General features: G+C 32.7%; 2 protein-coding genes across 2 annotated transcripts; both read right to left on the bottom strand.

Annotated features, from left to right (window-relative positions):
* Nucleotides 1-1,787: 1,787 nt before the first annotated feature.
* Nucleotides 1,788-3,378, bottom strand: LOC135840359 (acidic leucine-rich nuclear phosphoprotein 32 family member B-like). Its single transcript, XM_065356847.1, has 2 exons — nucleotides 2,989-3,378; nucleotides 1,788-2,870 (listed from the first exon to the last, which is right to left on the bottom strand). The coding sequence occupies exons 1-2, from the start codon at nucleotides 3,031-3,033 to the stop codon at nucleotides 1,842-1,844; spliced, it is 1,074 nt and encodes a 357-aa protein (XP_065212919.1). The 5' UTR covers nucleotides 3,034-3,378; the 3' UTR covers nucleotides 1,788-1,841.
* Nucleotides 3,379-5,684: 2,306 nt separating this feature from the next.
* On the bottom strand, nucleotides 5,685-10,363 carry LOC135839365 (putative surface protein SACOL0050). The gene is made up of 3 exons (XM_065355357.1): nucleotides 9,639-10,363; nucleotides 8,263-9,330; nucleotides 5,685-6,287 (listed from the first exon to the last, which is right to left on the bottom strand). The coding sequence occupies exons 1-3, from the start codon at nucleotides 9,681-9,683 to the stop codon at nucleotides 5,685-5,687; spliced, it is 1,716 nt and encodes a 571-aa protein (XP_065211429.1). The 5' UTR covers nucleotides 9,684-10,363.
* Between the last annotated feature and the right edge of the window lie 3,431 nt (nucleotides 10,364-13,794).

Below are 13,794 nucleotides of genomic sequence, written 5' to 3'. Positions count from 1 at the left end.
TTAATTTGTTTTCGATTATTTTTTGCTATTTTCGCGATGTTTTTTATCCATTTTTTACATTATTTTGCATTTATTTTACTATTGTATTTGATTTTTTTGAAAAAAAAAAAATTACGTTTTAGCATTTTTATTATGCGTTTTAGCATTTATTCTATTGATTTTACGTTATTATTGTCATGTTTCGCATTTTTAAAATGGTATTTTGCTGAAATTTATTATGTTTTTTTTCAAGTTGTATTCTATCAACATTTATTTGGGTACATTTTTTTGCAAATTGTTTATTGGAATGATTTTATTTTATAATGTGTTTAAATAGTTACCATTAGATTTAAGATTTTTTATTTTTAAAAAAAATTTGAAAAAAAAAATTTAAATGTTTTAAAAAGACAAAAAAATGTTATATTATATTTATTTTGCAAATTGTACTTCAGCTTGGGTTAGCTTATCCTATTTAATTGTTTTTTTAATTTGTTATTTTATATTGTACGCGATTTTCTTTTTTCTCTAAGGGGGGAAGAATTGTAAGCTCGTAAGCTCGTTACCTACCTATGTTATCTCACCTGTACCCCCCCTCGTACCTACCTACCAACTCTATGTACGCTATGTACACTGTCTGTACAATGTAACACTAAAAATATATTCATTCCATTGTGTGTAACGTTCTAGTATGTTTGTTCTCTCGTTTCATCTCGATTAAACTACGTTACATATATGCGAACTGATTTTCATATTTTCATCAATTGCTTTACTTTTTTTTGTGGAAAATTATAGTTGATGGATCATAAATATAAAGGTACCTCCGTTTTCAAAAATTCGCTAAAATTCGAAAAATCAACTTCGGTGGCTCGAAATTTGGTTTTTGAGGTGTTCGTGGCATGTTCTTTTAGTGAGCTAAATTTCAGCTGAATCAGAGTTGATGATGTTTTTCATTTTACTTTTACAAAAATGTATGTATTAGGTACTTTATTTTAAATTCAATGCTTTGGTTTTAGCTTTTTTTTTGTAAAAAATTTGCAATTTTGGTTGTTAAAAAAATGTTTTTGGCCAGCTTAATTGCTATTGGTATTGACTCCTAAAATATGTTTGCCTCTCAAAAAATTGAAAAGTATGGTTAAAACAGGTGTTCTTCAGTACGTTTTCATCATTTTTTGAACTTTTTGTGATAGAACGGAAAAGGAATAAAATTGGGAAAAAGATTATAAAATTGAACATAACTTAAAATGAAGAAATTACAAACTTTCTGTCAGGTAATATAACTTGGACTTACAAGCGAGGTAGGTACTAGATAGGTAGGTACATAGGTATCTCAAGTGGCAGGTAATTTTTTGAATCGGACAAAGCGGAATCGATAGAGCATGCAAATCACATCAGCCAAAATTTAAAGAGCCGAAGTGCATTTTATAATTTTTGGTGAATTTTTAAAAATCAGATTTGAGCCAAAATTGAAAAAAAATCAAAATTTTACTCAATCGAGTTAGGAATCTGAAATGTGGAATGTACTCTGTTTTCGACCCTTCAAACTGATTGGAAATACTTTCAAATTGTTTTGAACATCAGATTTTTTATAGTTGAAATTCCATAAATCGACTAAGAAATTCAACATGTTGGAGTTGATTAATTTTTTTATTGTTATTATTTTTTTTTAAAATAATTGCAGTCCTTTAAAATTCAAAATAGCTTACCTAGGTTTTTTAACGAGACTCTGCAAAATCATATTCTTGATAGGTCTTCGCCAAGAGAGCTGGATAATAAGAAATGAACTCATTTTCTGTTTGTAAAATGAAACTATATTCTTTATTTGTCGTTTTTTATGGTTTCTAATAAAAAACTCTAATGCGTGATCAAAAGTAAAGCGAATGTGATACCTTTGGCTTAATATAACGAATAAATTTACCATTCACATAAAGGTTATTATGTTCAATCAATACTTTGTCAGTTGACTTGAAATTTTTCAATTCGTAATCGTTTACGTAAAATCTTCCATTCTTCGTGTAAGTTGACACATTATTGCAGAAATTCATAATTACACTTGGTGGTTGTTTTTCATAATAATCGTCATAATCATCTTCCTCTTCTTCCTCACCCTCCTCCACATTATCATCGTCTTCTTCTTCCTCTTGATTTTCATTGCCATCGTCGTCGTCTTCTTCATTTTCTTCTTCATCGCCATCATCATCATCATCTTCTTCTTCGTCAGTGCCATCTTTTGCCTCGTCGTAGTCATCATCATCTTCTTCCTCTCCATCACTATTTTCTGCCTTATCTTCATCTTCCTCTTCATCACTGTCTTTTGTCTCGTCGTCATCGTCTTCTTCTTCTTCCGCATCACTGTCTTCTGCATCATTATCACTGTCGTCATTCTCTTCCTCTCCTTCTTCGTCAGAGCTATCGTTATCACTTGAATCTTCATTTCCATCCGATTCTTCTTCATCACTTGACATGGTACTATTGTTGAATTCATTGTTACCGACATTGTTGATAATTACCCCACTGAAGTTATTACTTTTTGCCTTAGGTATTTTACGAGTAAATTTACCATTCACTCGTAATTTATTGTCAATCATGTCGATGCGATCAGTTGACTTGACGTTTTTTATTTCTTCTCCATTAATGAATAATTTACCATTTATACAGGATGTACTGATGCTGGAGCAGTTGGATATTTGGCCGATGCTTGGACAACTCTTACCGCTGCCCCATGAGACAATTCCGGAATCACCGTAGTCGTCATCAAAATCATTATCGTCGAACCAATCGTCGCTTAAATATCCATCATTTGACATGAAATCATCGAAATCAGAATAGTAATAACGTGACGACGATGGTCTGCTGTAAGAATTGTAACGTCCCCTAGGATATGAATCTATTCTCTGAAAGATAAGCAAATTTTTGTAAGTTCACTTATTATTAGATGCTTAGTTTTTATATAATTGTATTTACCTAAGAGTACAAATGTGCATAGTTAATGCTATAAAATAATTCTCTTACTTCGAATAGGACGATGAAGATTACAAACGCGATTAAAATTTTCATTTTGCAAATGCGTAGTTCTCGAAGGTTTGAACAGGAAAATGGCTGAGAAAGCTCGTGTCGCTGGTTATGTGGAAAAAATTTATCTGGTTCGATGTCTTGACTATTGTAATTTGTTCTTGCACCTGTTTGTAATTGCAGAGACAAGTAAGTTTGGTACCCGAAAATTGCTTAATTTTTCTAGCGTGTGGTAATGTCGCACTTGCAACACAATGCTTGCCAAATTTAAAAATAGGTATTAGTAGACTCGCTGTTGACTGTTTCCCTAATGAGAATACTTGACACGAGATTCAAGTTGCAGGTGTTCAAGGTAAAAGTAGGGAAAGATGAAATTACTGCGTTACCCGCAATCCCCCACCCCCTCCCAAACGCACAAGTGACTATGGAAAAATTAACCCTGCTATATTCTAGTTTTATTTTTATTTTCGATTTCGCCTGTTATGACTTCATTTTTTCTGGAATAAATTATCTACTTACATAGTTTTAGCATGTTTAGATTTTTTTTTCAAAATTTGAAGAAAAAAAATATTTTGACAGAATGTTTTGAAATTCTCCAACCTTTTAAATTTTCTTAATTGGTAATACCTAATGCCCTAATCTTTTATAATCTTCCAACTTTATTTTTTTTGGCAAAAAAATGCTCAAAAAATTCCAAAAGTACCCAGTTTTGCAGCCGATTACACTTTGCAGTTTGTTTTGAGGGCTGTCTATTTTTGCGTCTCGGAGACTTCCCATTGCATTGAAAACGATCAATTTCAATGGGTAAGGGAAGTTCCGAGTGATTTTTTTCAAAAATTGCAATTTTTTTGACTTTCAATGTACCTATAAGTTTTTAAAATTTGAAACCCTGATAGAAAAGTTATGGTACAAGTTGGAGATCCAGAATTTTTCCCACAGTCTTATAAAGTCTCCCATAATCAATATCGTAATTTTTTAAAAAAAAGTATATAGCTTACTTCTGTGATTGAAGATTCCAAGACTTTTGAAATTCGATTGAGGGAAATGTGGAGCTTCATTTCAATGAGCACATGCGTGTATTTCACGCCATAACATATGTACATACTACTTACCTACTGAGAATATTTCGATCAAAACTAGACGTTTTAGTGAAGAGGTAGTTAGATTTAGGTATATTTAACGAGAATAATGGGTATTATCAATTATGTAAGTGACTTGCTTATAGAATAAAATCCTTCAATATTGTACGTGCTGGTTTTGAAATCGACACCTTTTTTTTTTTTTTGTTGAACTTGATGATGATGTAGGTACACTATCATTAAGGAATTTTTCTTGAAAAGTCGTTTTGGTAGAATTTATGGTTAGGCAACTACAAATTTTGCTCGACTCGGCTCGTTTCCTTGAAATAAATGTAATTAAGCTTCTAAAATGTTCGCTGGTAAAATTCCCTGTTTTAGAATTGAAGAAATTCGTGTCAGTAACTACTCCACAAATGCCGGAGAAAAGTTATCATTGGCTGGTGGCTCTAGATCGGTTCGAAAATGGTCGTGATGGTCGCCTGAAGAAGGAAGAGTGTCAACTGAAGAGTTTAAACGATGTGACGAGTGATTTTCTGCAGAAATGGGCGATTATTTAGTACCTATGAGTCATAAAGCTTTTTTTAATTAAACCAAAAAATTGCACCAGAATTTAAAAAAGTTGTAAATTTTCGGAATATCCAACTGATTAAGTAGGTATTGTAATTTTTTTATCTAAAAAGATTAAACACCTACTTACTATTGATGAAACAACATCTTACGATTAACAAAAAGTTATCTAATAACTGAGTACATTTACCTACCGTGCTAGAAGATAACGTAATGATGAATGGAAGTGCAGTAATTTAGTAATCCGCTAATCAATAAATTCAACTACCTATAGAATGTTTCATCCTATCAGCTTATCGATTATCTTGTATTGAATGTATCTATTTTCTATCGTGAACGTTTTAGTGCAATTCTCATCGCTGAAGAATGGAAACGTTCGGTTTACTTTTTAATCGCTGTGTGCATTTTCAAATTATTGCATAAAACGCGCGATTAGTCTATAATTCGATTTACATATTACAAAAAATCTTTTTCAGGAGTGAAGTCTGTGAGATAGATAGAAAACTCGTTTACCTATGTAACGATCATGAAATAAATCTTCAAGTATTGGATCCAGATACATAGATACAACTACCTATGCCTACATAACTAGATAAACTTAACTCATTTTTGATTTTCTGTCCTATACTTAATTAATAAAATCAATGCCTTACTAAAGAACGATTTGAACTGACACTTTCTAATTTGAATGAAATTAAGCTAAATTGAATGAGCATTTCCCTAATCACAGTAACAAAATTTTAGATTCTGAAATTCATTTTCAAATTTTTGGTTCGTTTTTGGACATTGAGAAAAAGGTTTAAGTCATTATAATTATGTTTGTATATATATTAATTATGGCAAAAATTCACCAAGTAAATGTTTAAAAAATGAAATTTTTTTATAAATTTCGGTTAATATTTCTATTTTTATTACGAGTACATAGACATATCTATTATTTACCAAGGTACGCATACGTGGACGTGCTATTCAAGTACCTACCTATTAACTGATTTTCGATGAAAAAAAAAAAATGCTTTAAGGTTTATTTTCTTATTACATCGAATTTGATTAAATGTAACATTTGAATTTATTATTCACGAAAACTTTGTTTCCAACAATTTTTAATTTATCAGAACGTTTGAAATTTTTTATTTCAACATCCTTAATGTAAAATTTATTACCTATCCAGTAAGGATTCAAACTATTCCATCCGTTACAAGTTATATTCATCCCAGAAAAATCATAAATTTTCTTGCCACTATTACTGGAATTGAATTTGTTGGCAGTTTTCGTTTTATTGTTTTTACTCGAGTTCGCCTTCTGTACTGGTTTCTTTACGTTTTTAATCACCTTGGATTTTTGCGAATTAATAATTCTCGGAGGTGTGTTGACACTTTTTGTTATAGTATAATTGGGTACGCGACGACCGTTAACGATGTTGTTCTCAAAGACAATGGTCTTTTTTGGAGAAACTCCGCTGATAAAACTTGTCCGACTACTTGGCATGAAAATATTTTTACCGTAATCATCATCGGAATCTGAATCTGAATCGGAATCTGAATCTGAATCTGAATCTGAATCTGAATCTGAATCAAAATCATAACCACGATACGATGACGATTTAATGAAGCCTCTGGGTCTAGCTCTAGCACCGTAATAGGGTTCTATGCCCTGAAACAATAAATAAGTACCCAAAAAATTAGAAACATCTAATGCTTATACTTAATAATTACTCGAGTAGATAATCCAATTTTAAATGATATTTCAAAAATATGTAGGCTATTCATACTTTGAACAGAACGATAAAAACGACAAACGCAATTGTAATTCTCATTTTTAAATGTGCTTAATGTCGACTTATAGAAAGAAATAACGGAGAAATTTCAACGCAGTAATTTTTAAAGGGAGAAAGTTCGTATTATGGTTTCTTAAACGAACTAAAATTTTAAAGTGTTCATACACTTGGCACGAGTTTCAAGATTCATTTTCGGTATTTCCATCAAGGCGAATACTTAACGAACCTTTTGACGGTATTTGTAGGTAACTTTTAATTTTTCGGAGACGACAAGTTGGTTCTGACAGTACACAATTTGTGTTTAAAGAAATAGAATTTTATTTCATTTGAAGGTTATCTATTTTCAGAGTTCGGGTCACCTCTACATAAATGAAGGTTCAAAAAGAGTGTTTTTTTAATGGAAATGAAAAAAACCTACCTACAAGACGTATACTTACTATATCATCCACCATTTGAAAAATGATTAGAACGTTCCTTTGTAATTGTTAGGTAGGTACCTATCTAATGATAGAGATGGGCAGAATATTCGAAAACAAACGTGATGAATCTTGAATCCAACTCCTTTCAAACAGAGTGAGTAGGGGTAGTATTTGTCCATTTTATATTTTAAAAATATTCTTCCAAAGTCCTTTTTGGTTTTTTGGATTTTGGACACCTTCATCGCTCATTTTGTCTCATATTTCATGTTTTTCAATAACATTTTGAAGTTACCAATTTCTGATTTTTTAAAAATGTATGCAGTTGATTAAAAATCTAAAAAATAATGTAAAAAAATTAATGTTCATAGTAAGATAAATTTTTAGAATACCTTCTTCTGTGGGCATTTTCATATAATTTAGCGCATTAAAAGATCAAAAAAAAAAAAAAAAAACAAATCAAAAACGTTTGAAAACAGAGTGAAACTAATGAGACTTATCAAAGAGATCTTTGCTGAAGTCTACTTGGTTCTTGAAATGCACTGTTGGTTAGGTAGGTAAGTGTATGTACGAGCAGATAAATTTAGTGAGAATTGTAGATTTCAAAGACTTCCTCGAAGTTCTGAAGTTTTTGCTGGCGCATCCGCCTTGTCTTGTTAGATGTATACGTACCTATATATTTTTCATCAAGAAATGAAATGCTCAAGTGCTAGATATCGCATTTTTGAGTACCTACCTGTGCGTTCTAAGGAACTAAGTAAGCGCAATTTGTCCCATATTATGACAAATAGGTAGGTATAAGGCACATTTAAAAGAACTCTCATGTTTGAAAAATTTTATGTATTGGAATGAAACCAAGTAAGTAAGTAGGTAAAAAATTAATACTCACTTCTTAGGCTTACATCCTTGTTTATCAGAAATATGTATGTACTTGCTTACTCGAGTGATTTACTCAGCGTTAGAAGATAAATGGAGTTTCAATTAAAGGATATATGATACCTATACATAAGGTACTAGATGTAGATAGGTACCTAGTTTGGTAATTCTTGCTGCTCCGCGTATTTAAAATTCAAAATTGAGAAATGAGAAGAATACGACCACATAATAAATCAAAATATGCTTTATTTGGTTTCCAGGTACATTTTTCAAATTGTACTTACTTATGTAATTAACAACAAAATGAACTTGCATTTAACCTCATGAAAAGTTTAAATACATAGAATTACATGCTGGTGTTGAACTTGTCGTTCACGTAAACTTTCTTCCCAGCTATCAACAATCTATCACCTCGTTTGTAATTTTTTATCTCAACATCGTTGATGAAAAATTTTCCATTTTTCCAGTACATATCTATTCCACTACACCCATTGCATGTTAAATTAATACCAGAAAAATCGTATGTTTTTTTACCATCATTGACGTTTTTTGTTTTTACTTCTTGTTGGTCTTCTGCTTCATCATTATCGTCGTCATTCTCATTCTCATCTTCATCATCATCTACTTCCTCATTTTCTTCATCATTTTCTTCATCATTTTCTTCTTCTGCTTCTTCTTGCTCTTCATCATCATCTACTTCCTCCTCCTCTTCTTCATCATTTTCTTCTTCTGCTTCTTCTTCCTCTTCTTCATCATTTTCTTCTACCTCCTCTTTGTCTTCATTATCGATTTCCTCCTCCTCTACATCATCGTTTTCCTCATCTGTCTCCTCCACCTCCTCCTCCTCCTCCTCCTCCTCCTCCTCCTCCTCTCCCTTATCGTCATCGTCATCATAATTTTCGTTAATATCTTCATCGTTCTCTTCCTTTTCATCTTCACTAACCTCATCCTCTTCTTCATCATCATTATTCAACTCCTCCCCTTCCTCCTCCTCCCCCTCATCATCATCCTTCTCCTCGTCATCCCCTGCCTCCTCATCCTCTTCTTCCTCCTCATCGTCCTCTTCTTTCGCATTATCATCAATCTCTTCATCAGATTCATTTTCATCCTCCTCATAATTTTCTTCCGAGTCATCATCTTCATCTTCTATTCCATTATTATCATCTTCTTCTTCCTCCTCTTCTTCCTCTTCTCCTTCATCTCGAATGTGTCGAATGAATTTACCATTAATTCTAAGATCATTTGAAATAATTACAATGTTATCTGTAGGTTTTACATTTTCAATTTTTTTACCGTCAATGTACAACTGCCCATTTACGCAATAGTGAAGTATATCAGATGCGTTTATTTTTGCTACAGATGGACATTTATTGCCATTCGCTTCTCGTGTTGGATTGCCACTAAGAAAAGAGCTCCTACCACTTCCAGGGGCGGCAGTGATCTTATCGACGAGTTTGTTATTCACTTTTAACTCATTGAAGGTAATTTCTACTTTATCAGATGGTTTGATGAATTTATATTGTTTGCCATTTATCGTAACTATTCCATTAATGCAGTCAACGTTGATTCCATTACAGAATGTTGTATTCACATACGCACATCCGTTCAAAGCTCGAGGTTCAATTCCCTGAAACAGTTGCACATCTACATAAACGTATGAAGGGACCAGGGAAAAAACCAGGTAAGTCTGCTTTTTCAAGTTTGAAGTCCTCTTACAGGACTTGAAGTAGACCTATGTTTTTTTTTTCTATTTTTTTGAAAAATGAATAGTGTATGTATGTTTTAGTCCTCATCAAGACGGATCCAGAGATACCAATTTAGGTATCTTAATTTCGAAAAATTTGGACTTGACCAGTTTTTTCCGTGGACTCTTCATATGGTATAGATGGGTGGGTAAGTTTTCCTCGATTTGTTTACCTTAAAGATATTTCTTACCTCAAATAGTACGATGAAAATGGCGAGTGTGATGATGGTCTTCATTTTGATAAAGCTTTCCACAAGTATCACGTTCGATTGAAGAATACTTCAGAATATTGTTTAAGGTACTGCTTTTAAAGAAATATTTATCACCAGCTTGTGTAAATTAAAATGTGTTTTTACGCAGTATTTCTTCGTACATATTTGGTTTAAAAAAGGAAATTTACTCATACTCGTAGTTTTGTTAATGAGAATGTGTTTCTACAATATGTCAATCTAGTACATTATAATGTCAAGACTGAAAAAAATCCAACTGCCATAATCGTTAGGGATAACGAACCAGTCGTGTTACTTTCAACAAATTTATTTTTGCTTTTAAAAATGTATCTTGGATGTCGTTGTATGTAGATATATCTAAGTATCTACCTACCTTCCTACCTACACAGAAATTCTGTCATGGATTTTGTTGTTCAAAATTTGTCTTTTCTCTACTTTTTTTGGGGCAATTTTTCAAAAATTTGGGGCCCACAAAATATCCTATAGAACCTATGACCCTTTGAAACTTGATATATTTTGGAAATCGTTTTTAAGCACACATTTTTATTTTTTCTTATCGGTGAAAGAGCAAAAATCGAAATTTTGGGACTTTAGGACCCCTGTGAGACCCATGATTTTACAACTGGGCTGCTATAAATTTGGTGATGGACCATTCAAGGGGTTCGCTTACTAAAAAAAAATCGGGTCAAATCGGTTACTGCACAGGTAGCAATTTGGTATGGTAATCTACGTATGTACAAAACACATTGTACCTATGTACTTTGGTTGGTGAGGTACAGCATTTTGCTAGAAGTATTTCCAACTCAGCGAGGATGAAAAAAAAAACATCACCTAATTAACAGATCTACTTCATTTGAGTGGTTCATGGTACATTTTACAACAGTTATGGTTTATGGTACTTCGTCTGAATGAAAAAAAAATCAATTTCAAAAAAATTTTGTATCAATGAAGAAGTCATAATAATTTTCTTCCCCTTCCTCCTCGTAATCAGCTTCTTCTTCCTCTTCCTCTTCTTCTGATTCTTCTTCCTCTTCCTCCTCCTCCTCTTCTTCTCCTGCTTCTTCTTCTTCCTCCTCTTCCACTTCTTCTGCTTCTCCCTCTTCCTCCTCTCCCTCTTTTTCTGCTTCTTCTTCCTCTTCTTCTTCTGCTTCTTCTTCCTCCTTCTCCTCGACGTTATTTTCCAACTCCTCCCCGTCATCATTATTTGACTCATCCTCTACCTCTTCTTCAACATTATCGTCGGTATCGTCTTGATTTTCTTCATTTTCCATTTCTTCTTCATCCCAATGTGGATTACTATTTGAAATGATTCCAACACCATCTGTGATAAGTTCAAGTATCTGAAACAATTAAATTTAGCCATAGGTATTTGACATTTTCTCCCTGAATTCAAAAAATTGAGTGGAATAATTTCTTACTTCAGAAAGCACGATTAAAGCAATTAACGCGATTATAGTTTTCATTTTGAATTTTTAATTGGACATAGGTTTTCAACAAGTACATAAGTTATCATATCTGGTACAAAAATTTTATAAAATACCTGCACTAAGGAGACTAGATTTGAAGAAATTCTCATATTTTGTCAATTGAAATGTAGGTATAAATACTTTTACACTCACTTGATACCTTTGTAATAATCATTTCTGCGTCTATAGTAAGAGAGGGACGATCACTAGTTAACATTGAATATAATATCTACCGCACCTACTTTAGGTAGCAGATAATGAACATTTACAAGTATAAAATGGTACTTTTGTCGTTATCAAGCGCAAGTCTAACAAAAAGTAATTTGCAAGTATAAAATTAGATATAACAGTTCATTGCGTCTATATGAAAAGAAGCCTTCATTATTCATTAACAAACATCATCAAACTTATTGACAACTTATTATTTTATATGTACGAGTACCTGCTGATTTCATTAATTGCAGCTGTCTATTAGACTGAGTGTATATAGGTACTAGCAATCAGCAAAGTGAAAGGGTTGTAATGGGGAAATATGCCCTGATTGCCTATGGTAGTCCATAGTGTACTCACCGCCTGAGGTGATTATTCGAAGATGAACCTCGTGAAGGTCATCAAGTATTGATTGTTCTAGACGATTCTATGGGCTTAACTCCCTGGGTACCTCTCACCCTACAGTAATTGGCAATGTGTGAACTCTATGACATCACAGACGATTCGCAAACTCGAGGTATTTCTCGTAGATCCTCGAGCTCGCTTCTTTACTCAGTTTTTGCTACTCGCAATGGCAAGTTTTATTGCAATTTTTTCAAATTGAAAATAATTCATTCGCAGCTGTTTCAATTTGACAGTTGGAAAAAGTCATATAAAATTTTTACTTTTCATTTCTCAAACCAAATACCCTTACACTTATATGACTTCTGTTTCCAATTGATTCAAGTAACCTTCGATCATCAATCGTCATGATTTCCATCTCTGAATGATTGATTCAATAAGAATTTCGTGTAAATATGCTTCAAATCAAGTTTTATTTTATTGTTTTGTCAACTTTTAAAATTATATTAGGATGGGGAAAAAAACTATTTCGCTTTCAAACTCCGAAAATGATGCTATGAGTTGGTATTGAATTTACCATTCAACTTGACTTCATTTCCACTAGCGCATCTCCACTTTATCCTCACCGTCTTCGATGTAAAATTTACCCCTGGAAGTAATTCTTGACACGTCTCTCATTTTATCGCCATTACTTGCAGTCTTTGTTAGCGATCTCTTAGAGTTTTCAATAATCCTACGTCGTGGCGGACTTCTGGGTCTGGGAGTATTACGTTTCTTTGCGTTGGAATTGGATCCGCGGCGATTGTTGATGGAGTGGTTCTCAGAGAATAAGCTCAAATCGGACGGAGTGATCTTCTCGACGAATATGTCATTCACCTTTAACTCATTGAAGGTAATTTCTACTTTATCTGATGATTTGATGGATTTATATTGTTTGCCATTTATTGTAAATATTCCATTAATACATTCGACGTAAACTCCATCGCAGAATGACCTATTCACTGGTGCACATCCGTTCAAAACGACAGGTTCAATTCCCTGGAACAGTTGCACGAGGTATAACATGGATATTTACATTTAGGTGAGTTTTTACTCAATTTGTTCAACTTGGAAATTGTTAGTAGGCATATGGAAGTGGTGAAATGACTTACTTCAAATAGTACGATGAAAAGGATGAGTGTGATTATGATTTTCATTTTGATAGCGCGTCGTGCCACAAGTGCCTATCACACGTTTGAACAGAAAATATATACTTCGGGAGTATAATGCTCAAGATACTGCTTTTGAAGGAATATTTACCTACTTCAGTTCTCTGTTGATTGAAATGTGTTTTTACACTTAGGTACTAGGTAGGTACCTCAGTCTATACCTACCTATACCTTCAAGTTTAATTTTAGAGAAAAACATGTATTTGAATTCTTATTAATGAGAATGTGTTTCTGCACGTGCATTCATTGTAATGTCAAAAATGAACCAGCCGTGTTAACGAATTTATTTTTAGCTTTTCAAAATTTTTCTCGACGTTATTCTAGAATGCCATGCCTGTATACTGTATAGGTATGACCATAGAAATTACAAGGCAACAGTATCGTTAAAAAAACTGACAACATCTCTCATCGTGATATTTACTTTGTTGATGTGGTCAGCATAATTTAATGAAAATGTTCATTGCAACTGAAAAGTTTTTATAGAAACTGACACTCCAAGTCAACGATTTGAACAAAACCAAACTGAATAAAAAAAATGATGTCCTTAAACCCCTGAACCAGAATTTGAGCTCCTTTTAAATTCATTTTTGGATGATTTTTGAAAATTGAAAAAAATTAAAGAAAGTTGATGTTCAGTTGTTTTGAAGGCGATTTTGTAACTTTTTGATGTGATATACATTTCTTGAGTAAAAAGAACCAAGGCGAATAATTCCTTCAAATTGCTCTATAAAACTCAAAAGTGAAGTTTAGTCCTCCATAACTTTGATCAGGACTTAATTAGAACCCTGTAGACCATTGTAAGTGGTTACAAGAATTAATACGAGTTTAAGTACTAATAATTGAAAAAAAAAAAAAAACTTGAAATGCTTGAAGTCGTTTTATTTTCTTGTT

This window comes from Planococcus citri, chromosome 3 (assembly GCF_950023065.1).
Source record: "Planococcus citri chromosome 3, ihPlaCitr1.1, whole genome shotgun sequence".
Lineage (NCBI taxonomy): Eukaryota > Metazoa > Arthropoda > Insecta > Hemiptera > Pseudococcidae > Planococcus > Planococcus citri.
The sequence above is the reverse complement of the archived record's forward strand: the minus strand, read 5'-3'. Positions and strand labels throughout refer to the sequence as shown.

What these genes read in the sequence shown, in the direction of transcription:
- LOC135839365 (XM_065355357.1), bottom strand. Translation starts at nt 9,683, where the DNA reads ATGAAGACCATCATCACACTCGCCATTTTCATCGTACTATTTGAG. An exon ending in TTTTCATCGTACTATTTGAG is followed by an intron (nt 9,331 to 9,638) that starts GTAAGAAATATC and finishes CAACTGTTTCAG; the next exon opens with GGAATTGAACCTCGAGCTTT. An exon ending in AAGCAGAAGACCAACAAGAA is followed by an intron (nt 6,288 to 8,262) that starts GTAAAAACAAAA and finishes TTATTGTTTCAG; the next exon opens with GGCATAGAACCCTATTACGG.
- LOC135840359 (XM_065356847.1), bottom strand. Translation starts at nt 3,033, where the DNA reads ATGAAAATTTTAATCGCGTTTGTAATCTTCATCGTCCTATTCGAA. An exon ending in TCTTCATCGTCCTATTCGAA is followed by an intron (nt 2,871 to 2,988) that starts GTAAGAGAATTA and finishes CTTATCTTTCAG; the next exon opens with AGAATAGATTCATATCCTAG.